Below are 25,139 nucleotides of genomic sequence, written 5' to 3'. Positions count from 1 at the left end.
TATTTACTGTCATGTTAGACTGTTCCATCAGTAGTATTGTGCTGTGTTCGTATGCATTTGTGTGTGCGCACACTCTTGTGTTTTCGGGTTTTAAACCTTTTTAATATCGGGGCAAAAACCTGCTTTTATTTCAGGAGATCCGTAAAATTAGGTGATATAGTGTGAAAAAGCAGATTTTTGAGAGAAAAATAAGAAAAAAAAGAAGTGTCTCACATTCGGGTAAACATCAGATGCCAAACAGCAGTGCTGAGTGCAAAGTATTTAGTGTTCTCCAGTGCCTCCGGCAGTTGAATTTAGACTTTGGCACATTTTCGTTTTAAGGTTTTTCAGGTTTCACCCTAAGCGACGATGACGCAATTTCATTGGGGGAAAACGGATTTTACGGGGTTTAACCATAAAAGACGGGGCTATCGTACTCAACGGTTTGTGTCCTTGTATGTGTAATTCACTGCATGACGTGAGTCTCCTAACACACATTAAGATGTACCGTTAAAATGTAACTAATGCATAGACACGTGTAGGTGTACCGTTTTGATGTGCCATTATTGCACCCACACCGAAAGGCTGCAGTAAACTCCTTACCATTACACAGAGCTTTTATTTAATGACCTTTATGCTTACAGACTTATCGGTTACACATTCATACGTCTATATGATGTCTTTTTCAAAGCCCCCAGTGATAAAACTCCCCAACCATAACCACACAAAATAAAATTGTTCTATACAAACTGGGCATTGTGAAGCTGAACTGTTGTGTTCTTCCTTCTGTGCTTCATTGCCTCCGTCACTTGACAAGGATGCCGCCCACCATGAGCGTGTTCGTCTGTGTGAATGGGAGTGTGGCCGGCAATAATGGGAGAGAATCGGGCAGATCCAGGCCCTTACTTTTTGTGTGTGTGTGTGGGGGGGGGGGGACCCCTCCCTAGATCCACTGGGGAGATTTGCTGTGGGTGATTGCATCTTTCCTAACATAGCTTGGGCTGCATTTCGATCATGGTTCACCAGCTAGCCTGCATTTTGTGTCTTCTCCAAAGTAAGCATTTTGGTGTCCCTCTAGTTCACGAGTCTCAAACATGCGGGCCGCGTGTGGCCCGGGATTGCCTATTCTGTGGCCCGAGATCCCTTGACCACCAAAGAGAACAAAGCTATCCCCTCAAAAAATTCAAGTGAAGAAGTAGAAATAAAACGAGAGTTTCAGGCACTGTTCTTAAGTCTTGCCTGGCATATTGCTGCCCCTGTCCATGTTAGGCAGAATGTACACATGCGAGCACTTCTTGTGGATCACGAACCTGTTCTTTGCGTGCACTTTGGTAAACTACCACCGTAACTAATGTGAGGATTAAGATGGGCTCATCTCGTTGCTCACACTAAGCTAGCTAGTGGCACACTAGACAAATTGAGACGGAACGGTTATGTACAAAGGCCATCGTATTTAAATTTTCATGTCAAAGTAGCAAACTCGAAGCCATCTTTTTTCTATGTATATCTTTTTATTTTAGTGTATTTTCTGGTGATTACCGTCATTTTTTTTCTATGTCGCCCTCCGTGATGTGGTCCAAGGTCAATACAGCCTGCGACTCGATTTGAGTTAGAGGCCCCTGCTCTAGGTGGGCCTCAAGGGAGCACATCCTAGTTACGGAGCAGCATTGTTCATACAAACAGCTGTAGCTCAGAAATTAGTCTTATCCTATGTACACTATGAACTACTCAGTTTATCCCACCATTTAACCACTGAAACTGAAGTGGAAAATTCATTCTTTCTCAAAATGTGTCTATTGCAAGGGTCATAAAGATTGCAAACAAGGACAGAAATAGCTGTAAACTCTGTACGCACTGTTTATCACAGTGATTTTGTCATAGAGTCAGATTTAGATCAATGTTAAGTGCGGCAAAATATCTGTTTCCATTATATTCTCAGCCAAATAGCTTAACAATTCTGCCATCCAGTAGGTTTAGAAGGCAGTGGTCCTCTGCACTTTTTTATGCCCATTTTACTGCCATGCAAGATATTTTGTTGATCCATAATTCGGCAAAGTGGACATGGGAATAAAAAAGTATCACGCAGTTTCTATGCTGGAATTGCTTCCTTGTGGATTCCTACCTCCCAGCTTCATCAGTTCAACATTATTTGGTTGTGTTATTGCTTGAAGAACAGTACGGAAAAACCAGAATAAAAACAGCTGTGCTTTACTTTAAGAGTTTGGCTTTCCTATAAATGAAGTAATGATCGAACTAACACCGGCAGCGCCCCTAAATTAGCCATAAAAAAGAAAAAGAAAGCAGGCGTGCATCGGCATCTTGCTTTGCGTTGTCCCATGCTCAATAGTCTCAACAGGTGGTATTGACTTGTGATGAGTAAAAAGTAAAACGTATGTGAGTAAGAAACGCGGCGCGAGGCGCTAGCATCGAGACACCCCCACACCCCAGCAAGAGAAGAGAGAAGATGGAGAAGAGAGGCGGCAAATGGGGGAGTTTCCGCAGTTATCAGGAAGAGGGGAAAGTCCACCTAGTACCTGAGAACGGAAACACAAGAGCGGTACTAAAGTGTACAACAGCTATGATGTCCGCTGCTACAATATCCATAATTATTAATTCTTTGATATGGGCAATAGTAGGATTCGTTTTACCATGGTTTGTGCCGAAGGGAGAAAACAAAGGGTAAGAAAAACTGCGGTTCACTCCATTTCGGCGAGACAGTATAACGTAAACTCCTATAACGAACTGATAGAATCCCGCGGTCAATGTCATATCTCATTCTTATTTCAGCATCATCCAAACCATGATGGTTACCACAGCAATCTGCTGTTACCTTTTGTGAGTACAGTTCAACGACACAAGTCAGATTCCAGTACCAAAATGCTCGTTCCATTTTTCAGCTGGCTTGGTCCGTTCATGATGCAATATCATCCCATTATCGGACCGCAACTGGAACCCAACGTTGTAAGAGTGATGAACATGGAGTGGGAATCATAAACAATCTTCCGTAAGTACGCGCCGGCGAAAGGAGAACTACTTCTGCGGAACAAAACACAAAGTACATCTAAAGGGCGGGAGCAAAGTGGTGCATTCAACAGGTGCCTAGGCGTGTGGTGAAATATGAAATGAACCTACGAATTCGTACGCAAACCAATCAAAATACCCATGGCAGTGTACGCATGTGCGCACGTTGTTTCCGTCAAGGACGGTTTACGTGCCATCCGTGTACGCCAGCATCACATGACTCCGTAGCTCACATCAGCCGTTCCGTTATTCGTCGTTTGTTGCCGCAGACACTTCACATTTTCGTAATGGGGGCTGATGCCGCACCTGTCGCGATACTTACAACGTTTTGGTTTATTGTCGGCGGTATTTTACCATGGTTTGTACCGAAAGGAAACAATCGCGGGTGAGTAACTGAATATGAACACGCTAACAACTTTTCTCCGTCTATATCAACGCCACTATCTCTACCCTTATTTCCAGACTCGTGCAGAGTATGCTAATAACGACGGCTGTTTTGTGCTACGTATTGTGAGTTGACCTGTTTCATTGATAATTGCCTCGGTGTTTTACGATTTCGTAGTCATGTGATCGTGCGGCAGTGGACTGTGTCCGGAGAGCTGAATAAGCACCATATCGAACATTTGTCAGGTTTCGAAATGACATTATAATAGGCACGGATATTGTCTTTCGGCATTTATCGAAGTATTTGAAATAAAAGGTCCAGAAAAAAATGTCTTGTTAGTGGTGGATCGGGGCGGTGATTGCCTCCGCAGCCTCCATTGTGAGGGTCTGGATCCGCCCCTTAGTCATGTCTTATTAACAATTGGCTAATTAACTAAAAAGGGTTAACTGTAATATGCAGTTTTTCTTTTTGTGCAGTTTCTGCAAGTACCAAGCGATTGACAATCACCAGTCGGCTGTGTGCATGTGGCTTCAATGCAAATTTTATTTTGTAATTGCTGTGTGGTAGTAGAATGCATAGGGATTAGTGGGTTTCCACCTTTTTTGGGTTTTGCCTTTTTTCCTATTCACATGGTGAAAGACAGCAGCAAAAAGACGAGGACAGGACGACCTTTAACATGTTTTTAACCTGTTGTCCTCGTTTTTTTACTGCAATTCTCTCACAGTGTGCACATACCAATTCCCCCTATACAATCCATTAATTGAGTTTATTTCCTATTCAGCTGGCTGTGTACCTATCTGATGCAAATGCATCCCTTCTTTGGACCTCTGTTGGAGAACTCTACACTGATAGCTGCGAATGAGTACTGGCCAAGCAAGTAATGAAGTGAGTGGAGTACACCATCATATTAATGCTGAATTGATGTTTTTTTTTTTCTTTTTACATTTCAGAAAGCTGCTGTCATTCGACGAAGACCTTGTACATATCCTACACAGTATTTCAAGGAACAAATTGAAGATCCCACATATTTTTGTAAATGGAGGTATATTTAAGAAACTGCTCAATAAAGCTTGGTTTTTGACTGAAGCGCTTCACCCTACTAACTCCCCTCCTCTCTCCATATCTGTACACCTCTCATAGCCAATCTTGCATCACGGTGCCAGCATTGTAAAACGTAATGTGGAGATTGTGTTAGTAATGACAACCTTCTTGCACTAGGCAGTGCCCACAAATAGTTGTCACTGTGGCCTCTCAGATTTGAGACCTTCACAATGCTGTGACAACACATCATTCTGAACTATAGTGCCTCAATAATTTACCACAGAATTCAGCAACGTAATATCTTTTCGTTGCTGCTTTAAGTACCTGTTGCAGAAGACCCAGGGGGGCATAAGGCATGTTCATACACCTTTACACATTTCAAGATCAATCTAAATATTTTGTGCAAGTACACAACAGACAGATAAAACAACTCGAAGGGACATGTACTTTGATATACATTTAATAAAACAAACAACAGGAGTGACAGCCTCAATAACAAACTTCTCTGAAAACCCATAAAAACCACTTAGTGCCGGCATTATATTTTACAGGCGCAAATGACCTGATCACATGACTGAATGCAACAAAATCTTGTGTATAATTTAAACTCCTATGTTAGCGGTTTCCAAGCCAACATCATCAGAGCCATCTCCTGCTTGTCCTAGTTTTTCTTGTCTCTCATCCCAGAGGGTACCGAAGTGCCTTATTTATTGAGTCCCTCCTTGGTACAATGGACTCGGGTCAGATACAGGCCGCTGGGTCGTTCAACACGAGATACTTCTGAGTTCTTGTTGGCAATGTAGAGTCCCTCACTTTCTTACAAGGGGTGATGTTCTCACAAACCCCTGGAGAGGTGGAGGGGCTACGGGGCCTAAGGACGACGCCACGCCAGCAGCGGGGATCGTTGCCTGTGGGCTCACTACTGGTGACATCCTCTGGGCATTTTGCAGCTCAATGCTGGGGCTGCTTTGATAGCCATGCACAGGTGACTGAAAAGGACTGCTCTGAATGGCAGGATTGTACAGTTGTACCTTGGGCTGGGAATACGAACGACCCGGAACTTTTGGGGCTATTCCATTAAGGGCGTACAATTCTTTCAAGATGAGAAGTACAGTGTCCTCGGACTCCCTGCACGAAAGTAAATGGATTTCAAAGGGTCGCACGTGGCTGTGCAAGATGGTGCATTTGTCTTTTTCTTACCAATAGCAGGCATGGCTTGCCAAAGCGAACAGGTATTCATTGAAACTCTCTATTGGCTTCTCCTGCAAGACATAATCGATGCGTCTTCCACCATTCAATTGCCCAACTCCTAAGTCTTCAACTCCTTGCAGGTCGGATGTAGTAACTGCAACCAATTCGAGTTAGAAGCTTAAGGGCTAGTGGATCTGATAGGACACCCAGCAAATTTTGTAACGGAAACGGGATAGTATAATATGTAGCTGATGTTAAACTCGCGCAGGCGGAGTAGAACTAAGCTAAGGCAGAGACGGATGCGAGACTTGTGTGTTGGGAGCCACACAGTATTTCGGAGAGCTTGTGAGTAAAGAATGGTATGGCACAAAGATAAAGTAGTACAGAAAAATGTGATACAAAACTTAACATGCTCTTGCCTCGTTAAGATGTATTAAGCAATGACAACTGTCTGTCTGGTGCAAATGGTTTGCAGAACACTTACTGCATTTACTAAATAAAAAAATGATAACACAGAATGTTGAAGTGGAACTCAATTCCGTTGCTCGTGTTCTGGGGCCCTGTTCTCATCCGTCATTGGTTGTCCCGTGAAGAAGGCGTGAAGAACAGACATGAACGTCACGCGCCCTCAACCAATATTCGAACTCTTGATCCTGCAGACTTCGTAATAAGGTAGATAAAGCATGAATAGGGCCTGACTTTTTCGGGTTTTATTTTTGGCCAAATTCGGGGAGTAAATATCTGGTGATATTTTTCATTCGAAAATTCGGGTGTATTCGGGTTAAATCCCGTTACGGCATATTCTGTCGTCAGGAATTCGGGTGTATTCGGGTGATTTTTTTTTTGTTTAATAAAAATTTGTCTTAACACGGAACTAATGTTTAGCAATGTTATCAAACTTTATTTTATTGCACGCTTATGAGTGTGCCACGCGACCCGGATGTTTTCGGGTAGATTCGGGTTAAACCCGAATTTTACAGATTTCGTTCGGGGGGGGTAAATATCGGGCGGATACGGGTTTAACCCTAAAAAGTCAGGCCCTAAGCATGAAGAGCGCAGGATCAAGTGCTCGCTTGGTCGAGGGCGCGTGACATTAAACTCCGCTCTTCACGCCTTCTTCACGTAATGACCAATGACAGGCGTGTTACAGAGCAATCGAGGTTCATTACTGTGATGAGAATAGGGCCCTGGACCCGAGGCATAGTGGCAGGAGAAGCGGGGTTGCTTAGATGGCTATCAGCTAACCACTGGGCTGGGCCCAGACGGGCAAATCAATGGAAGGCCGGGACTAAGAATATGGCCCGCGCAGCGGTCTACTCTGGGCCCATAGCCACAAAATCTACTTGGGGCGACCGTGTTTATTACAATATAGTTAGAGCCTGAAGTTTTCGGGAAATATTTTTTTCTAAATTCGGGGAGTAAAAATCGGGTAAAGAAACACGTGCTCTAAATTCATGCAAATTCAGGTGGAATAAGTTCCAGTACACTAAATTCAGGGCGATATCGGGCTCAGTTACTCAAACAAACTGAACTAGTTTGGTAAAAATGGTGATGTAACTTCATTTGCTGCCAAACAAGTTAAGTGTGCTATCCTACAGAAATCTCAGTGAGGGTGATTTGCTGGGTAAAAATCGGGTTTCATCCTCAAGAGTTCAAGTTCGGGGAAGAATCGGGTTAAACCCTAAAACTTCAGGCTCTAAATATATAGGGCCTGACTTTTTCGGGTTTTATTTTTGGCCAAATTCGGGGGGTAAATATCGGGTGATATTTTTTATTTGAAAATTCGGGTGTATTCGGGTTAAATCCCGTTACGGCATATTCTGTCGTCAGGAATTCGGGTGTATTCGGGTGATTTTTTTTGTTTAATAAAAATTTGTCTTAACATGGAACTAATGTTTAGCAATGTTATCAAACTTTATTTTAATGCACGCTTATGAGTGTGCCACGCGACCCGGATGTTTTCGGGTAGATTCGGGTTAAACCTGAATTTTACAGATTTCGTTCGGGGGGTAAATATCGGGCGGATACGGGTTTAACCCTAAAAAGTCAGGCCCTATAAATATAGTGGTTGTAACGATTTTTTTTTTTTTTCAAAATCAATTCAAGTGGGTTTTTTGAAAAAGAGAAACAAGCTAACCTGTACTTTCTGTTTCAGTTGCCTCTTCTTGCCTCTTTATCTCTTCCTGTACAATGCTATCCATCTCCGCTTCCACCTGAGCAGCGGAGAAGCGATGTGCTCGTGCAAAATCATGGATGGAGTTCCACGTGTAGCGCAGGGAGTCCACCAATTTCTGCTTCAAATCAGACCCCATCCGGCTAAGGCTCTCCCTCAACTCTGAAGGCAACACAGTATTTTTTTGTTCTCCAATCGTCCCTGTAGAGCACTGAGGTATCGTATGCAGCACTCACCGAGGTGCATTCTTTTCCGCCCCTTGTGATGAGGTATCAGTACGGGAGGTGCCGTAAAGTTGGGATCTATCAAGTTCTCAATCCTGTAAGCCTTTCCAAGAAGAATGGGAATTTTGCAAGAGAAACTAAACACACTGCTGCTTTAAGCATACAAACACACACACACACAAACAAAAAGGGTTATGCTTACCACTGGATCGAACTGTGAATGACAGCCAGGCCAGATAGTGCATGAAATAAACCAAAACGTCAGTCAATCAATTTGTCACTCAACACACTAATGGATCACCCACAGGATGAAAAATGTTGAAGAATGCAGGGCAGGTCGGCAGGCGGAAGTCATCTCCAAGTGTCTCGTTGCCTCTGACCACCAAGAACATTGCAATGGGTGACCCCAAGGCAAAAAAGCAGCTTGGATTGAAGTTTATCCTGAGAGTAATTCAACCGGTCAAATTTCAAGCTTGACAATAGCTGCACCGAAACATTTCTATTGGACTTACATTGGGTAGCTCACAGAAATCTGCCCCGTGCCGCCAAGCCCCACAGAATAGTTGACGGATGCAAGGCTTTCCCGTTTGTAGCTTTCAAGGGACTGCGGCTGAGTCGTCGGAGGTTGTACAGGTGTTTCGGGTGCCACACCCTTGCACTGTTCCTTCACACCTTTCTCCTGCTCCTAAAGAAGTGTTTACACCACATTACCATAGGGCATGTCAGGGAACCACTGCTTGCATCTGAGAGCAGACAACGAAGAAGGAAATCGGGGGAGGCTCAGCTCAAGTGCTCTCCTCTTGACACTTGGTGTCAAAAGTTCAATTTATGAAATACAGATATCGCAACCACACACTGGCATGTCAACCGGGCAGAGAACAATGCACCACAGGTGAAGCGGCTCCCAATTTCAATGCCGTTCGCTTACGAAACTTATTTCTCTGTTATACTTCACATAGGTTCCTCAATAATTGACAAATGCACAGTCACGCAGCAATGGAGAGTGGATGGCACAACATTTTTCTTGCGTCTTCTGGCAGGATAATCTTGAGCACATTTTCTTTTTCTTGCCAAACATCAAAATCTTCGAACCTCCTCGCTGATGCATGTGGCTATGTGCACTTTTCTTTCTTTATTTTTTTTTCATTTTCATATTAACCTGTACAGTTGCATCAAGGAACACCTAATTTATTGTACAACGAATACAGATACTCAAACACACCTCCTAAACCATGTACGTTTTGTACTACAATGACTACAACATACAGGATGGTGAGTTCTTTGAGTCTTTTTAAATGTGATAGCATTTATGAGCGAACCCTTCCAGATTTCATGAGGCTAGGTATATCGCAGCGTAAGCCCTGCACTCTGCATTCCCTGCATGCATGTTTGAACATGTGGTCCCCACCACGTGTTCAAACACGTGGCCACAAAACTGCAGCGAAACACAGCAGCTCCAGATAGCAAAAACATTGGTAGCAAGAAACAGGTAGCACAAACAGGTAGCAAGAAAAACAGAACAGACATGATGGTTTAATCCTCCAAGCAGTGCAATTTGCTCTACTGTGCTTTGTGTCCGGGCACAGTTTAAATAACGTAAAATTCTAAATAATGTTTCATTGTTTGGAAGAAAAAAAAAAAGAAAGCTCCTGTGACCTAGCGGCTACGATGACGGCATTCCTCGGTGGTGAGTCTTGTCCGAATCTGGGTACCGGCTGTGCTGTCTGTGTGTTTTCCTTGGACTTTCCTCGGGCGTTTTAAGACAACTGCTGGCACAGTTTACTGTGAAGTCTGCCCAGTATGCACGGCCCCCTCTGCGATAGTCATGATGTTGCCCGCCTGATCATGGCCGACTGAGGCAAGCTGTTCCACCACCAATGCCGATGCCTCCCGTTAGCTAGGTCCCGTAGCCTTGTGGTTATGATGATGGTGTTCCATGTCAAGACTGGGAGGCGATCTGGGTTCCAATACGGGCTCTACCCGTGCTGTCTCAGTGTTTTCCCTGTGAAGTCGGCCCAGCACGCATGATCGCACCCTACAGTGATAACTGTGACGTTGCACAGCTGACCGTGGCCGACTACAGCAATCAGTTCCATCACCTCCACCACCGCCGTGAGAGAGGGCAAGCCGCAGATTAGAGCACTGCAGAGGGCCAGGCTGGCCCGGAAACCAGAGCCCAGTCCGCGGGCCGAAATTGGGCCTCAAAGCTATTTTGACTACGTTTGAGAACGTTTCTGGTCAAGTAAGCTGTGTGATAGGTAAACGATGCAAGTACAGCACTTGGTCCAACATTCACTAACAGTCGTGATTTTTTTCCCCCTCGTCACGTTCAAGGCCATCTGCCCTTCATACCGGCACACTAGTGTGTGCTGATGAACTTTGAACCACAATGTGCAGACACTGAGTTTCACTTGTAGCACACAATCTTCTTGGATCTCCTGCAGTACTGAAGTCAAGTAGGATCAGGCGGAACATTTAATGGACTCTTTCTCGATATCTCGCAAATCCTGAATCACGATTGGGCGTAAAACACATGTAGCCTCTATGATGTACTTAGACCATTCCACAATGAAGAAAATGGTTCCAATGCTGCACAGTACAACAGGAATGTGTGCAGTACCCACCCACAACCCTGCACAATTCCGCCCCTCTCCCACAACATCCCTACCGACTGTGACCGTAACTGGCAGCAGTAAGTGGGAGAGGAAAACGTGCTTGCAAGCTATGATAAGAGCCTCCTTTCATTCCTTCCTTCCTTCATGCACTAGACTCACCTGCTTTTGGGCAAGACCTTTCATGTAGGAAAGTAGCTTCTTCCGAGGTCCCATTGGAAGTCCCATTTCCTTTAGGTCACCTTCTGTGCACATTTTCTGCAAAGGACACCAAATGCTCATTTTCCTACATATCTTTCGAGATGCAAGCAAGCCAGGCCTCTGCACGTACCAAAGTATCCAAATCCACCCTTTCTTCACGGATTTTATCGACGAAATCACCCAGAGACAGCTCGTCGAAAATAGACTCAACTGTGGGGAGGCTCACTGTTTCAGATGCAGCATCCTGTGGACCTTCACTTGTCGGAGGTGGTTGCAGCACAGCGGGTTTTTCCAGTGTAGACATGGGAGCGGGTGGTTCTGGTGGTACTTCATTGGACACCACCTGAGAACCAGGGCGTGGCTGATGCGAAAGAATGTCGTACAAGATCAAAGAACCTGCGGAAGAAATCCAAAGATATATAATAATATAAGATAGACATCACCATATGCAATATCTATGGAGGAAAGTTACTGGCCAATAACCCTGCATGACAAAATAATGGTACGAAAATTGTACATTGTATGGAGGCTACCGAAATACAGTTGACCCACGTTTATCTAGACTTCACCTGTGCGGATCCCGCGCTGTCCAGACAAAAAGCATTGGGACAAATGTTGATGGGTTTGAATGGGTTTGACCATTATGGGTCTGGGCCGTGCCCGTGCCTGTACATTGCTGTGCCTAGGTAGGGCCTCTAGCGTGTGTTACCCCTCTGTAAGTTAGCCACGGCCAAATTTTACAGCCTGATACACCGGGCAGCTTATAAATTTCTCGAGGTCAGGTCGGGCTTGGGGCGGGCCCAAGCAGGTAGATCAAAGGAAGGCCGGGCTCGGACCGGGCCTAAAAATGAGGCCCGTGCAGTGCTCCAGTTTCCGGATCCGGACAAGGGTTTACGGGAACCGCTGAGGAAGATATCCAACAACTGCCTTCACTTATCCAGATGGATGAATGGATGGATCAGGGTAACCCTGGCAGGGCTTTTTGTAACGAGGGCTCAGCACAAAGTGAGCTGCATTTCTGTCCGGTGTTGAGTCAGAGACTGTGTGCAGCCTACATTTTGCCAAGACAGGGAGACAACCTCGAAAAATTTCCCCTTTCTCATCGTACGTGTGTACACCACGTTGACCAGTTCAGCCGTCTCACGCCGTTGGGAAAGGTGATTCTGAAGCTTTCAACTATGCCTTCAGCCATGCACACACCTTGTTGATAGCTATTAGCATGGTAAAAAAAAAGCTGTAGTATGCAAGAAGAAATGAAGCACAACACATGAAAGTTCTTGGAGTGCGTTCAGGAGCGAGGAATCCAGTAGTGTGGTGTTTGAGGATGCACGAAGTGCACAGAAAATGGCTTTGGCATTTTTTGAGCAGAAGAATAACATTTCTCATTTTAACATAGGTACATAGTAGTTTACAGCAGCTGAATGACTGCAGTGATTTTACGCGAGTGACGGTGGACGATTTTTTATGCGCTCCGAAATAAACTCATGCTTTGTTCATCCACTCATCCCCTCTCGAGTTTCATTTATCCGGATCCTTCACTATCCCGACATTCTCGCAGGGAACAGCAAGATCTGGATAAACGGGGGTCAACTGTCCCAGCTTAAGCCACAATCTTACAGCAAGACGCATGCAGTCTGAGCTGTCGAGAAGTCTTTACCCCTTAATGAGTAGGACTTTGTGCAACAAAGTTGTACAGGATCCATGAAAGTTTGTCATATTAGAAAAATTCACTACATTGAGTAATATGCAATTCTGTATGGTGAAATGCCATTCAGTACTTGGTATTAGTTGAAAATGCTGAAGAAGAAAAGGCTCAAACATTAAGCGCAACATTTAAGGCCTCCAATGTATTTATTCTGGTGAACTGCTAACAAAATAATTTCTCTCTTGTGAGGGATTATCAGAGACTCGTATCGGCGCCGCTACAGATGTAGCACCGCGTCACAATTGCTGACACCCCACAATGGAATAAATGACAAGAGCAGATGACAGATGCTGAGAGTATTCCGAAAATTCCCCCTCTGAAAAACGAGAAAACGTCACTCCCTATGAATAGAGCCTGAAGTTTTCGGGAAGCATTTTTTTCTAAATTCGGGGAGTAAAAATCGGGTAAATAAACACGTGCACTAAATTCGTGCGAATTCGGGTGAAAAAACTTTCATTGCGCTAAAATCGGGGAGAAATCGGGCTCAGTTATTCGAACTAACTGTAGCGATTTGGTACAAACGGTGATGTAACTACGTTTTTCTGCCGAACAAGTAAGTTGGTGCATTCTTACAGACATCCCAGAGAGGGCAATTTGCCTGGTAAAATGCCTGGTTTAAATTGCCTGGGCAATTTGCCTGGTAGGGTTTCACCCTAAAGAGGCAACCTTCAATTCGGGGTGCAAATTCGGGGAAGAATCGGGTAAAACCCTAAAACTTCAGGCTCTACCTATGAACCAATGAGGGCACGACCTCGAGAAAAATGAACGCTGCGGCCGTGCGAGCGTCTCACAGAGTTACAGGACGTCTGGACGGCGCCTTTCCTCCTCTCACCGACGCACTCCCACTCTCCACTTAAGGAGTGCCGTCATGCCGTGGGAGCAGTGCCGATCTTTAAAATTGGTTTATTTAATATCTAAGCACTTTTCTGACAAAAAATTAGCCAAGCAGATTGCTGGCCGTTGCCGAAGAACATACAGTAAATCTTGGTTATAACAGCCCCACTTATAACGAGTTTCCTGTTATAACGAACCCATCGCGAGCGACCGTCAATATTTAATTCAATGTAAGGAGACTTCATTTATAACGAACTATCGGATATAATGAACAGCTGTAGCCTGACCGTCGAGTTCGTTATAAACGAGGTTCACTGTAGTGGTATCAGTTTCGTAGACTGGTTCCCGGATGCAACTGTCCCTTTACAGACCTGCTAGATTCAACTTGACAAAAAAATGTTACCCAGTTTGTTTCATTTGTTTCACCTACCTAAACTGTGCCCCGCCAGCGCTACGGTGCCGGTGAAGTTTGGATTCCTTTCCATGAACTTGTCGTACAGACGGCTCATCTCAGATCCAACAGTGTCGACAATCGTCTGGCAGTACACAGGGCTTGTGTAAAAGAGTATGTCCAACAGGGTGTCGTTTGTGAAGTGGCGAAGCTTTGGAATGCTATTCAGTGTAATGTGCTTCAGCGCGCTGCGATCAAGGAAAAAGGGCAATGTTGCAGAAGACCACCACACAGCTTTAGTGACAATCGGGAAACCAGTAAAGAAGCTACCTGTCTATGCCCGTTGCATCTCCGTGAAGCGTAGAATGCCAGGAGACGGGAAGAAATTCTATACGGCCAATTTTGCCCTCGTGGAGTGGGGCAGCAAAATGAGTTTTAGTGAGACCGAGAGAGATATTCCTGATGTCATCCACTGTAAACAGGCATATCAAAAGTTGACATTTTTGTGAGCATAAATAAGAGAGTGTTACAAATACTAGACTGACTCGCGGGACAACTTACAGCATTCTTCCACTGATCGAAATCGGAAATCACAGACAGAGCCAACACCGTGCACGACAAATACTACATGATCCACCTGAGTAGGTTCACCGTCCTCAATTGTCTCGACTTCTTCTACGCCTCTCTTTACAACACGAGGTCTCGTCTGGCCCTCCTGATTTGTATCAAAAGAAAAACATGCTATTTAAGCTCAAAGCGACACTGTGACAGCATCCAGCCGATAAATCCAGACGTAGGGAAGACACTCACGCTGATGTTTCCCCATTCATCTGGATGACTCGAAGGCAAGAAATGCACCATGACACTCGTGCTGTGCATGACTACCACCTGGTTTCCGGGAAGCTCGAGACGTTGGTGCCAGACACCCGTTGAGACGGCCTTCTGATAGTGCTCCTGAACACAAGATTAACACGCACCAATGAAATCAAATTCTAGCAACCAGTTATGGAACACGAAGAGCACTGCCTGGAACACACTGGAACCACTCGCAGGACTGGAACACGTCTGAATTCCGAAACGTGTAAAAATTTACCTCGAGGATTGCAGCAATGTCCTCTTCGTAAGGAACAAAACGATTCTGCCCTTCGACCTTGTAGAACCAGGAACACCGTCGGACAACTGTGGGCTGCTCTTCCCAATAGACGGGGTAGCGCAGGCGCGAATGTACATGGACGTCGTAACGTCCGCCGTCAGTCGAAATCACGGTGTCTTCACTGGCTCCTGCGAAGCACGTTTACACTGAATTATGTCACATTACCAGGACTTAGCTCAGACACGCAAGTGTATTGCATTTCTTCCCCAAAATTAACATTACTTTTGCAAGATTTCCAGTTTTGCAAGATTTCTGCTCCTCTACCGCAAGAGGATATCAATGCATGTCAAATAGCTAGAAAACAACAACAAAGACAAACACTCGAATAATATTCAGATTCAGTTTCAAACAATCTAACACTAGGTATCCAACATTAGTAGGGCCTGACCTTTTAGGGTTAAACCCGTATCCGCCCGATATTTACCCCCCCCCCCCCCCGAACGAAATCTGTAAAATTCGGGTTTAACCCGAATCTACCCGAAAGCATCCGGGTCGCGTGGCACACTCGTAAGCGTGCATTAAAATAAAGTTTGATAACATTGCTAAACATCAGTTCCATGTTAAGACAAATTTTTATTAAACAAAAAAAAAATCACCCGAATGCACCCGAATTCCTGACGACAGAATATGCCGTAACGGGATTTAACCCGAATACACCCAAATTTTCAAACGAAAAATATCGCCCGATATTTACCCCCCCCCCCCCCCCCGAATTCGGCCAAAAATAAAACCCGAAAAAGTCAGGCCCTAAACATTAGGTGTCAAATTTGAGCCTGTACTTCCTTGTTCAGCGTAGTGTACAACTTCAGGTCCTTCCCTGCTATCGTTCGAGATGACCATATTTACTCACATAATTAATGCACCCTCAACTTGGGCGTCTAAAGGCTGGCACTTTTCGCACCCGCAAATTTAATGCATGCAGTACCGAGAACGCCTGCTCAACCGTTTCAGAACACAATGGTAGACGAGTATACGCCTTGAATGCGGAGATCTAATCTTTCCCTCGCATAATTAGTGCACCACTTCTGTGGCACTAGGCTTCTGGATAAAGAAATGCGTTAGTTATGGTAATAAATATGGCGTTTGAATATTTCTTACTAGTTTTAGGAACATTAATTATTAAAATTTCGTAACATTTAAACATTATGGTATTACAAAATTTTAAATATAAAATTAAGAGATTGTCTCAAGGTAGCATACCGTTCCGCATCACCGTTTCCTCCAGGTTAGAAGAATCCAGCATAGTGAAAGGTATCCATATACTCTTCTTTTCTATTTCTTTGTTAAAAAACCAGTGTGGCTTCACCGGGACGTAAGGGGCCGACGACGGAGGAGAAGGCACCATCGCTCGCTGCTCAGCTGCATAGCCCACAAACTGGCTCTGGTCCTGCGAGGTTCCCATAGGTGGCATTGATGGCGTCACGGGCGGTGACGTAGGCATAAGTGGCGTTGTTGTTGTAGTTAGTTGTGTGGCAACAGCCGCTGCTGCCATATAGGGAGGCGGCGTTGGGTTCGGAGGTGGAAGAACTGAACCAGATAACGTCGCGTGTGTGAACGGCGACTGTCGATGAAAATCCCGCGGAGGACCTATGGAATGTCGAAAAGTAGGTGAAACTAAAGACGGCATAAACATAGGAAGACGGATGTGCAAGACAAGAGCGGTGAAATTCTTGAACCAATGTTTGTTGTGAACAGGAATATCTCGACATGAACATGCTTGAGGAGAGCATGGGTTACGTGAAAGGATGTGTCACTGAGGTTATTCGTGTGGGGCGATTCTGTCACATTAAAATAATGGCAATGCTATTAAAAGTAAATGCTGAGCCTTCATATTACAGTTTTTACGTCCTTGTTCCTAGTCTCACATTCACATTACACAACTCATTCTGCAATTCAAGTGATTCACAAAAAGGTCAAAGGTCAAAAGACCGGGCCTCCTCATTGTTTCTTGGCGCTATGTGTGTTTGTGTCATTCCTAGATGGAGCTTGGTTCTATGTCTTTCCTAGTGAAACTAATTTTGCAGCACCGAAAAAGTGAAAAGGCCTGAAGCAGTTATTCTCGTGTATCACAGCGATCCGAATGAATTTTTACGCTAGATATACTTCTTCCATGTACACTTCTGTTGCTAAGAGTTTCAGCTACAGCTACAAGTACGTGACGAGAATAACGAATTAATACTGCAGCCTACACATATGCACTGCAATACAAATGCAATGCAAGAAAGCTTGCAAGGAAACCCCATAGTGCGAAATCCTGAGGCTGGGTACGAACAGAAGGCCACTCCCTGCATTTTCAACACATCTCTAAAAATGAAGCAACACGTAACACACTCAGACAACACAGACGGTGGCGCACCTTTCAACCAATGTTTACTGCATGAAATACACCTAGAGAATGAGACTACACCCAGCCTAGTTGCCTCCTCTCCCTTTCATCCAAACCACGTGCCTTTATCTATAAGGTATTCCTGTTTTTTTTTTCGTTAACACTGTGGTAGGCGAACTCACGCAGGTATCCTTCCCCTTTTTTTGTGTTCCAGCTTTCAACAACTTGTCTGATACACGCCAAAACGTGATCTGTCAGTTGTGAACTTTGCCCATCCTTTGATTTTACTTTGTTTCCATGTTCTTGCAGCCTTTTATTCAAACATCTGCCTGTTTCCCCCAATATACCTATTGCCACAACTTAATGCACTACCTAGGATAGAATACACTACTCCCACTTGACAGTCGACGACAGGGTTTCTATGTTTTATTTTACACGAATTCCGTGACGTTGCCTTTGCGACCTACCCCAGCAGGAACGAGTTTCTTCTTCACAGAAGGGATCACTTTTACATTGACCTTACCACCTAATTTCATGAGTCTATGGGTGGCCCCATGTATACCGGATGTTTCAGTTAAACCCCCGGGCCAAATAATTCGCCCGAACGGGTGCACCAATCCACAAACTTTCTTTTTTACCAGTATCTGTCCGATACCACCTACAAGCTGCACACCGTGTGAATGTGTGGGAGGCGCTCATTATTAAAATAAAAATGCAAATGAGTTTCGTAAAAAAAGCGGAACTTCTAAAGCAGGGTGCTGTCGCCATTAAAATGGGTAAAATGAATACAAACTTTCAGATAAGAAGGCAATAAAGATGAGGACAAGAAGAGATACCCATTGGTGGTGGTCCTACAGGAGAACTATTTGCGGGGTCTTGCAGAGGGATCTGCTGTGTGGGTGCATATGATGCAGTGGGGGGCTGTGGTATACCCTGAGGAAAAGGTGATACAACTGGTTGCTGCTTCAAAGGAGTTTGCTCTCTAGACTGTGCAGTAGTCTGGGACGGCGACTGCATTGGTCTCAGTGGCTGTTGCAGCTGGGAGAATGGTCCTGACGGCACAGTTTCTTGCATGCTTGTGGCAACGTTGGTTGGAGGCTGCGTTCCATCTGTGGCCTGGTACGTCGACGTGCCACTCCCTGCATTTCCAACACAACGAGAGGTAACGCAGTGATCGAAAAAAAAAAAAAGTACAGCCTTCCAATCCCTACTGCATGACAATTGTTTAATGCATATGACAGATTATGCTATTAATAAATCCATTAACAAATACAATAAAAAAAAGGAACAGCACCGTGAAGTATCGTTATATTCCTCCCATCCTTCTCCTGTGTAACACACTCCTCAAAAAACTTTTGGGTGTGCGTAAATTAAACTGATTGATCGAGGTTGCAAGCTCAGACGTGCTGTATTAATGCATGCGCGTCTACGTGTGCGTTACGAGACAGAGAAGCATGTGCTGACAACAAGCCGGTCAATGTGGTCGTTAATACTGCCCTATACGAATGTCGTTATCTGTACTTTTAGTTGCGAGTTATCAGCACTCACAGGAGCTTGCTCGTGTGTACAGTGCTGTGAATGCTGACCCGTTCATATGCCTAGTTATATGTCTAAAGAAAGTATTCCACGAGGTATTTAATAAGGTGGCAGTTCGGAAGTAAACGTCAGCGTGTGTGGCGCAGAATGAATCATATGTTAGCAGCAAAGTGGTAAGTCACTGCGAAGCCACAGTAGTGAAGCCCACAGTTACTAGACGTAAATGACTAAGTGTTATGGCCTTGCCTTCAGTATTGGCATCAAGCTGAGACACAGGCATCAAAATGTTGCCACCTGACATCTGGTTCCAAGAAAAGCCGGAATTGGGTGGTTGGAGTAAGAGAGAAGTAAGCTTGTTTGGATCGCCTTTTCCTCTTCCGGCCATTTCCAGATTTTGAGATCCAACATCAGACAAAAGAAACCGTACTATTTACAAAGCGTGAACCGCTAGTACCAAACCACTGATTCCATTAGCAATACTGTGCTTCGCCACGAACGAAATGCATCGTGTACAAATAAATAAGAAAAATAAAAGCGAAAACGACACATGGTTGCCAACGGCAGTGCTTGGTCCGCCCTAAATTGTTTTCAAAGGCGTTTGTAATTTGTTGTAGTAAATTGCGATTTAAGCAGTGCGTTGTTATTATTAAAGGAAATAAAACATTTATTTTCTTTTAAAAGAGCCTTGAGAAAGTCATTGCTTTACGCCGTTTGCGCATCATCGAGATCATGATCAAAATAGAGAAAAAAAGTTTCGGAATTGTTTTCTCTGGTTTCAGTTTGTGCAAAGGCAGGGATCGGAGAGGCAGATATTTCCAGAAGGTCAGAAATAATGTTGAAATTATTTTGCGAATAAGATTAAGATTTATACCAATAATTACATGGCGGCGCTTGTGTAGAGTTTGCTACGCTTGGTCATAAAGATAAAAGTCGTAAAAATTTGCGATAATGAGTAGTGTAGCCAGTGTAGCATCGAAATTGCAAAATTCCCATATCGGACCCCCCTCCTGGGAACAAGGCTAACCGGAAGTCGCGCGTCGCTAGTAATAAATTGCGCTGTAATGTGCAAATTCTGTAGTGAGGTTAGGTTAGGTTAGGTCAGTACATTTTACACGCGCGGGGGGGGGGTCCGGGGGGGGGGTTCCCCCCCCCCGCAGTTGTTCGAGACTGTGCTCACTTCCGTCTAAGCCTCGTTCCCAGGGTTAGATCGGAGGGGGTCCAATGTGGGATTTCTGGCTCACTCGTGTAGCATTGCAGCGGAGACCGCCGTAGTGAAGGTTTGATTTGTTGCGCATCTCTCTAATTATTTAGAAATGGCAGTCGCTGGACGTGTGCTGGTTTATGGTGGAAAGGGAGCACTGGGCAGTGTAATCGTTGCTCATTTTCGCCGTAACAACTGGGTAAGTATGCGCAAGCCTTTTTTTAAGAAGAACCACGGCGATCACCGCCGGCTTAGCGCTATCTCCAGACGGCTCCGTCACTGACCGGCCGCCGTCTAAAGATACCAAGGTCATTCTAATCAAAATTCCTCGTATCCCATTACCATGCGTCGAGCAGTTTCTTCTAGGCGGATCCGAATGTTAAATCTTGGAACATCTTTAGAGTAACTCGTGCGGAGAATTAAGAATCAACAGGTGGAGAGTCCGATAAAGGGAGCTCGTGGATGGGGATGGCCGGGTGAGGTTTGTGTTACAAAATAATAATAAAAGTGAAAGGAATAGAAGAGCGATTTTAATATCTCACTTATTAAGTTACCGGCATGCGCACATGATAATTTTTATTTGATTTTGACAACTTCGAACATCATCTATCAATTTTTTTATTTGAGGAACGGTGGAAATAGAGACAAATTTGCAGGCCAAAGTCAATGATAAGACGTGTCCATGTTTTTGTGTAAGAGAGAGCCGCTTGCATACACGTTGGGGCTACATTCCTCAGTGGTGCCCTTGGTAGCTTTGCCAGCACTGTAAGAAATGAAAGCGTCGAGGGTAGTACCGTGTGCAGAAAGCCCTACCAAAGCCCTCTCCGTTCATTGGTCACGAGTTGTGGGTTCAAACCCAGCCGAGAATGCCTAGAAGCAAACCTTATATAAACGGGACACTGTGGTGCCAGTCATGATCATATAGTGGCCTCAGACTGTAACACCTCAAGCTATCAATCACCTTTCCTGGAGACATTACAAGTTTACATCACTAGGATAGAATTTTTGCTGGCACGGTCATTATTCCTATGGTAATGGGAAACAGTATATGCACAATACAAAGGCTTATTAGAAACCCACAAAGGCACTGACTTGCAGTTGATGATCTTCAATGCCACATCAAGGCAACATAGATGTAACAATGTGAATATAATTCAATGTGTGTGACTGACTTACACAGCTAGCTGTCGTAGGTTAATTAAGAGATTTACCATTACTCTTTGCTAATCTGGCGCACCATTCAAGCTAATGGCTTTTCTCCATGATAGTGAAAGTCATGAGCATGGGCCATAAAGAAGGGACAAGAACACAACAGCTCAAAAAGCTTGCTTGCCTGTGTCTAAATATAGCTGTGAGAATTAATCTTTGTCCAAATTGTTCGGTATAGTTACAAGCCAGTGCTCTCTCTCTTGAGTTTGTTTGGTGCACTAAACCTAGTTTCTTTTTTTTTTTATTCACAGATCCCTAGTGCAGAAACCTTGTTTGTAAGCAAGTATTCTTAAATTTTTCAGTGGGTTGGATCTGTAGATCAGATTCCGAACGAAGAGGCGGATGCAAACATATTGGTCCAGAAGTGCGATTCGTGGAAAGAACAGCACGATGCTGTACTTCAAAGTGTTGCCACGTCCCTCAAGGACGAGAAGGTTGACGCTCTCATCTGCGTCGCTGGAGGTTGGGCGGGAGGAAATGCTGCTTCGGATGGTCAGCGAATAAAATTAAACTGCTGAAATGCAGGCTCAAGTTTGGTTTGCTTTTATAGACTTCATCACGAACTGCGACTCCATGTGGAAATCGAGCGTTTGGACGTCGACCGTCGCTGCGAGCCTCGCTACCAAGCACCTCAAACAAGGGGGCCTCCTAACTTTGACAGGAGCTAAAGCAGCTCTTGAAGAAACACCGGGTAAGAACAGCTTAATCATATTCTTGGTAAGAGGTGGCGCCACGTGCGATTTCTGCCGTTTCAGGAATGATTGGCTATGGGATGGCCAAGGCTGCAGTGCACCATCTCGTGAAAAGCCTGGGCAGCCCAAAAAGTGGTCTTCCAAAGGACAGTGCTGTGGTGGCGATACTTCCTGTTACCTTAGATACGCCCATGAACCGAAAGTTCATGCCAAAATCAGACTTCTCCACTTGGACTCCTCTGGAATTTGTGGCAGAGTAAGTAATCATGTCAAGAGCCTTACAATTTGGAGTTGAATAATGTTTTTTTTCTTTAATTTAACAGGCGAACACTTCGTTTTAATTTTAATCTCCAACAAACGTTTGCACCTGAAGAATAAAATTGTGCAGGTTATGGTTCAATTTGAAAGCAGCCATGATGCCTCATCAGTAGAAATCAACCAATGAATGAATTGCCTCTGTCGGTAGAAAATGCCCACCCCTTATACATTTTTTTTCTTCACCCTATAGGAACAGAACCTCAGAATTTTCGCATAATTTTCTTACACCCAATTGGTCGCCGATGAAGGCTAAGATGCACAACATGCCATGGCATTTGATTAATAGTTCATCAGAAATGTGGAATTTTTTTATGTACACATGAAAGTTCAAGTGCACATGAATAGTCTTATGCACGTTCCTTGACAATAACATATTCCTCCGTTCTACAGGCTCTTCTACAAGTGGACTACTGGCCCAGAAAGACCCACTTCTGGCAGCCTCTTGAAACTGGTCACACAAGGAGGAAAAACTGAAGTCTCTGCATAAAATTTGAAGCCCCATATAGTACCATGCAAAAGTGTTCCAGGGATCACATATAAGCATAAATGCAAACACTTGCATTCCATAGCAGGAAAAAAGTTGAATGTTCTTCCATTGCATGCCCATATTGTTGCTTTTCATGATCTGAAGTACATGTGTAGTCGATGCTTTTACAACGATCTGCCTTACCCCTTTTGTTGCTAGTTCATATGCCCTCATATTTCATTTAGTGCCAATGAACAGTAGACAGCATGTGTAGAGTAATGAAAATATGTCTATGCATTAAAGGTATTGTACGCTCTGTTGCTTCAAATTTCCTGTTTTGAAATCATTTGGCAATTAGCAGAAGCACTTACCATGATTGTATTGAGCTCATACTAAATACAGTAAATCTGAATCAAATCTAGAACTGTAGGCCTTGGTTGTTACAAACATCAAGTTTTGAGTGGCTGTTTCCCTCTCAACTAACTTGCGAAGCAACAGCTGGCCCATCGCAACAAAACTTATTCCAAGCACGCACCAGATCAAGGGTGAAACATTGCTGGCAAGCACCACGTTCCGCAGCTACTCTGTTTACGTCTGCTCCACAATGTACAAATAGAGTTTTGGGGTATAACCCGTTTCTTCCTCGAAATATGCACCCCAAGCTGAAGGTTGCCCCCTTTAGGGTGAAACCCCGATCTTTACCCAGCAAATCGCCCTCACTGAAACGTCTGCAGGGGCAGCAAATGCAATTACATCACTGTTTGTACCAGTACAGTTCGTTTTGGTAATAGAGCCAGATTTCTCCCCAAATTTAACATACCGGAAGCTTTTCCACCCGAAATCGCCTGAATTTAAAACACACGTCGATTTCCCAGATTTTTACCCCCCCCCCGAAAAAAATATTTCGCCAAAACTTCTTCTATGTACAAAACATCTCATGTACATCAGAGGTGGTGCAGCATATTTGTGGACTTCTGCTGCACCCTGGCCATGCTTTTCCTAATCAAATGGCTTATGCCTCGTTCACACTGTTGCGTTTTCATGCGTTACAGAAGTGCGGTTGGCATGGCAACGAAGTACTGTGAACCAAAGAGCATACGCACCACAAGAGTTGGGCTCGACTGAACTCCATGCTGTACGGATTATCTCTGGCTACGCAGCTCACCAATGAGTGAAGGCGCACTGGAGCGTGGACAGACAAGACAAGACAGAAAGAGTGGAGGCACGATTGGTCAAACACAGGCGTTTCCCATATTAAAAACGCATGTGTTTGAACAGCATGTCATAAGACGACTGCATCCACACTCGATCTGTAGTACGCCTGCAACTGAGGGAAGCTGCAGTGTGAACCAGGCACTAGTCTAGCGCAAAGGCTGCACCGTTGCTGAATTGAATGCAGGAACTTGCATGGTTTGCACTAGTCCACACAGTGTAACCCAGTCGAAGACAACTTTTGTGTCCTCCTGTAGCTAGGGTTGCCACCTTTCGGAGTGAAAAATACCGGCTGGGGGAGAGGAGGTGGAATAGATGGAAAGGCTCGTGGGAAAGGGAAAGTGGGTGAGGGACGTTCTAGCTGGCTCGACACAACCACCAACAGCTTTGCACAACCACTGCTCTTGTCCCCTCCGAACACAAGATGTAATGAATAACAATGAAAATGTTAGTAACAATGAATAATCATAATAATGAATAACTAAGAAAACGACTGGTGACTGTGCAGTTGGGTCTGTGCTCCAGATTTATTCAAGCTGTAGTGGAATGTTGAAGGGAAAACCCCATAAAAGCCCCTATGGAAGGTCTTGAGCCACAAATACCGGCAAAAGGCTGCCGGTATCACCTTCCTACCGGCAACCGGCAGAGCGCGCAAATAACCGGCCGTGCCGGTATAATACCGGCCTGGTGGCAACCCTACCTGTAGTCTAGATGGTGTTGGTAGAGCCCTTGCTTCGTGAAAAATGCATATGGAACCTAACCAAAGCTTTAATACACGGGTGCTCAAAGGTTAAGAGTTCAGTGCTCACGGTTTGCACCCATCAAGGCATCAAATGTTCAGTAGCTTCCACTGACTAGAAAGTACTCCTGCTGACATTGGTGTGGAGGAATGTGCTATATAGATTGTGCTGTGCGATTCATGTGTTTGGTTGCTTATGGTCATTAGTGGCACATGCTGACACGTTGGCAAGTATCGTGTCTAAAACTGTTTTACACTGAAAAGCTCAAACACTTTACTGTCCAGGAATCGTTACATCCCAGCAAACCACAAACGTCTATTAGACATACCAGAAACATCCAAACATCTAAGGCACTTGGGATGTCTAGTAAATATCCAGATATGTCCACGTTACATTCCATGGATGTTCCATGGATCGTCGGAAGTGTGTCCGTAACTGTGTAAATGCATGTCCTCTGGACGTACCTGTTGGACATTTGTCATGTCACTGGATGTGTTTGTGGGGCATTGCGACGTCCAGTATACGTCCA

At 44.5% G+C, this 25,139-nt stretch overlaps 3 protein-coding genes across 3 annotated transcripts; 2 read left to right on the top strand and 1 right to left on the bottom strand.

Moving 5' to 3' along the window:
• Positions 1-2,308: 2,308 nt before the first annotated feature.
• Positions 2,309-4,471, top strand: LOC135377455 (uncharacterized). The gene is made up of 6 exons (XM_064609862.1): positions 2,309-2,658; positions 2,767-2,814; positions 2,877-2,983; positions 3,463-3,510; positions 4,167-4,270; positions 4,336-4,471. Exons 1-5 carry the CDS (start codon positions 2,602-2,604, stop codon positions 4,264-4,266), a joined length of 360 nt encoding a protein of 119 aa, XP_064465932.1. The 5' UTR covers positions 2,309-2,601; the 3' UTR covers positions 4,267-4,270; positions 4,336-4,471.
• Positions 4,472-4,868: 397 nt separating this feature from the next.
• Positions 4,869-19,311, bottom strand: LOC135377452 (phospholipase DDHD2-like). Its single transcript, XM_064609860.1, has 17 exons — positions 19,019-19,311; positions 18,073-18,375; positions 16,111-16,497; positions 14,851-15,038; positions 14,568-14,711; positions 14,319-14,472; positions 14,088-14,229; positions 13,797-14,005; positions 10,958-11,223; positions 10,789-10,884; positions 8,527-8,699; positions 8,320-8,455; positions 8,217-8,228; positions 8,027-8,117; positions 7,755-7,952; positions 5,627-5,771; positions 4,869-5,554 (listed from the first exon to the last, which is right to left on the bottom strand). Exons 1-17 carry the CDS (start codon positions 19,155-19,157, stop codon positions 5,236-5,238), a joined length of 3,102 nt encoding a protein of 1,033 aa, XP_064465930.1. The 5' UTR covers positions 19,158-19,311; the 3' UTR covers positions 4,869-5,235.
• A 212-nt stretch (positions 19,312-19,523) lies between these two features.
• Positions 19,524-22,978, top strand: LOC135396942 (dihydropteridine reductase-like). Its single transcript, XM_064628191.1, has 6 exons — positions 19,524-19,594; positions 20,084-20,172; positions 21,485-21,674; positions 21,733-21,873; positions 21,938-22,130; positions 22,583-22,978. The coding sequence occupies exons 2-6, from the start codon at positions 20,086-20,088 to the stop codon at positions 22,677-22,679; spliced, it is 708 nt and encodes a 235-aa protein (XP_064484261.1). The 5' UTR covers positions 19,524-19,594; positions 20,084-20,085; the 3' UTR covers positions 22,680-22,978.
• Positions 22,979-25,139: the final 2,161 nt, after the last annotated feature.

The sequence above is a fragment of the Ornithodoros turicata genome, chromosome 1, assembly GCF_037126465.1.
Source record: "Ornithodoros turicata isolate Travis chromosome 1, ASM3712646v1, whole genome shotgun sequence".
In the NCBI taxonomy this organism is placed as follows: Eukaryota; Metazoa; Arthropoda; class Arachnida; order Ixodida; family Argasidae; genus Ornithodoros; species Ornithodoros turicata.
The sequence above is the reverse complement of the archived record's forward strand: the minus strand, read 5'-3'. Positions and strand labels throughout refer to the sequence as shown.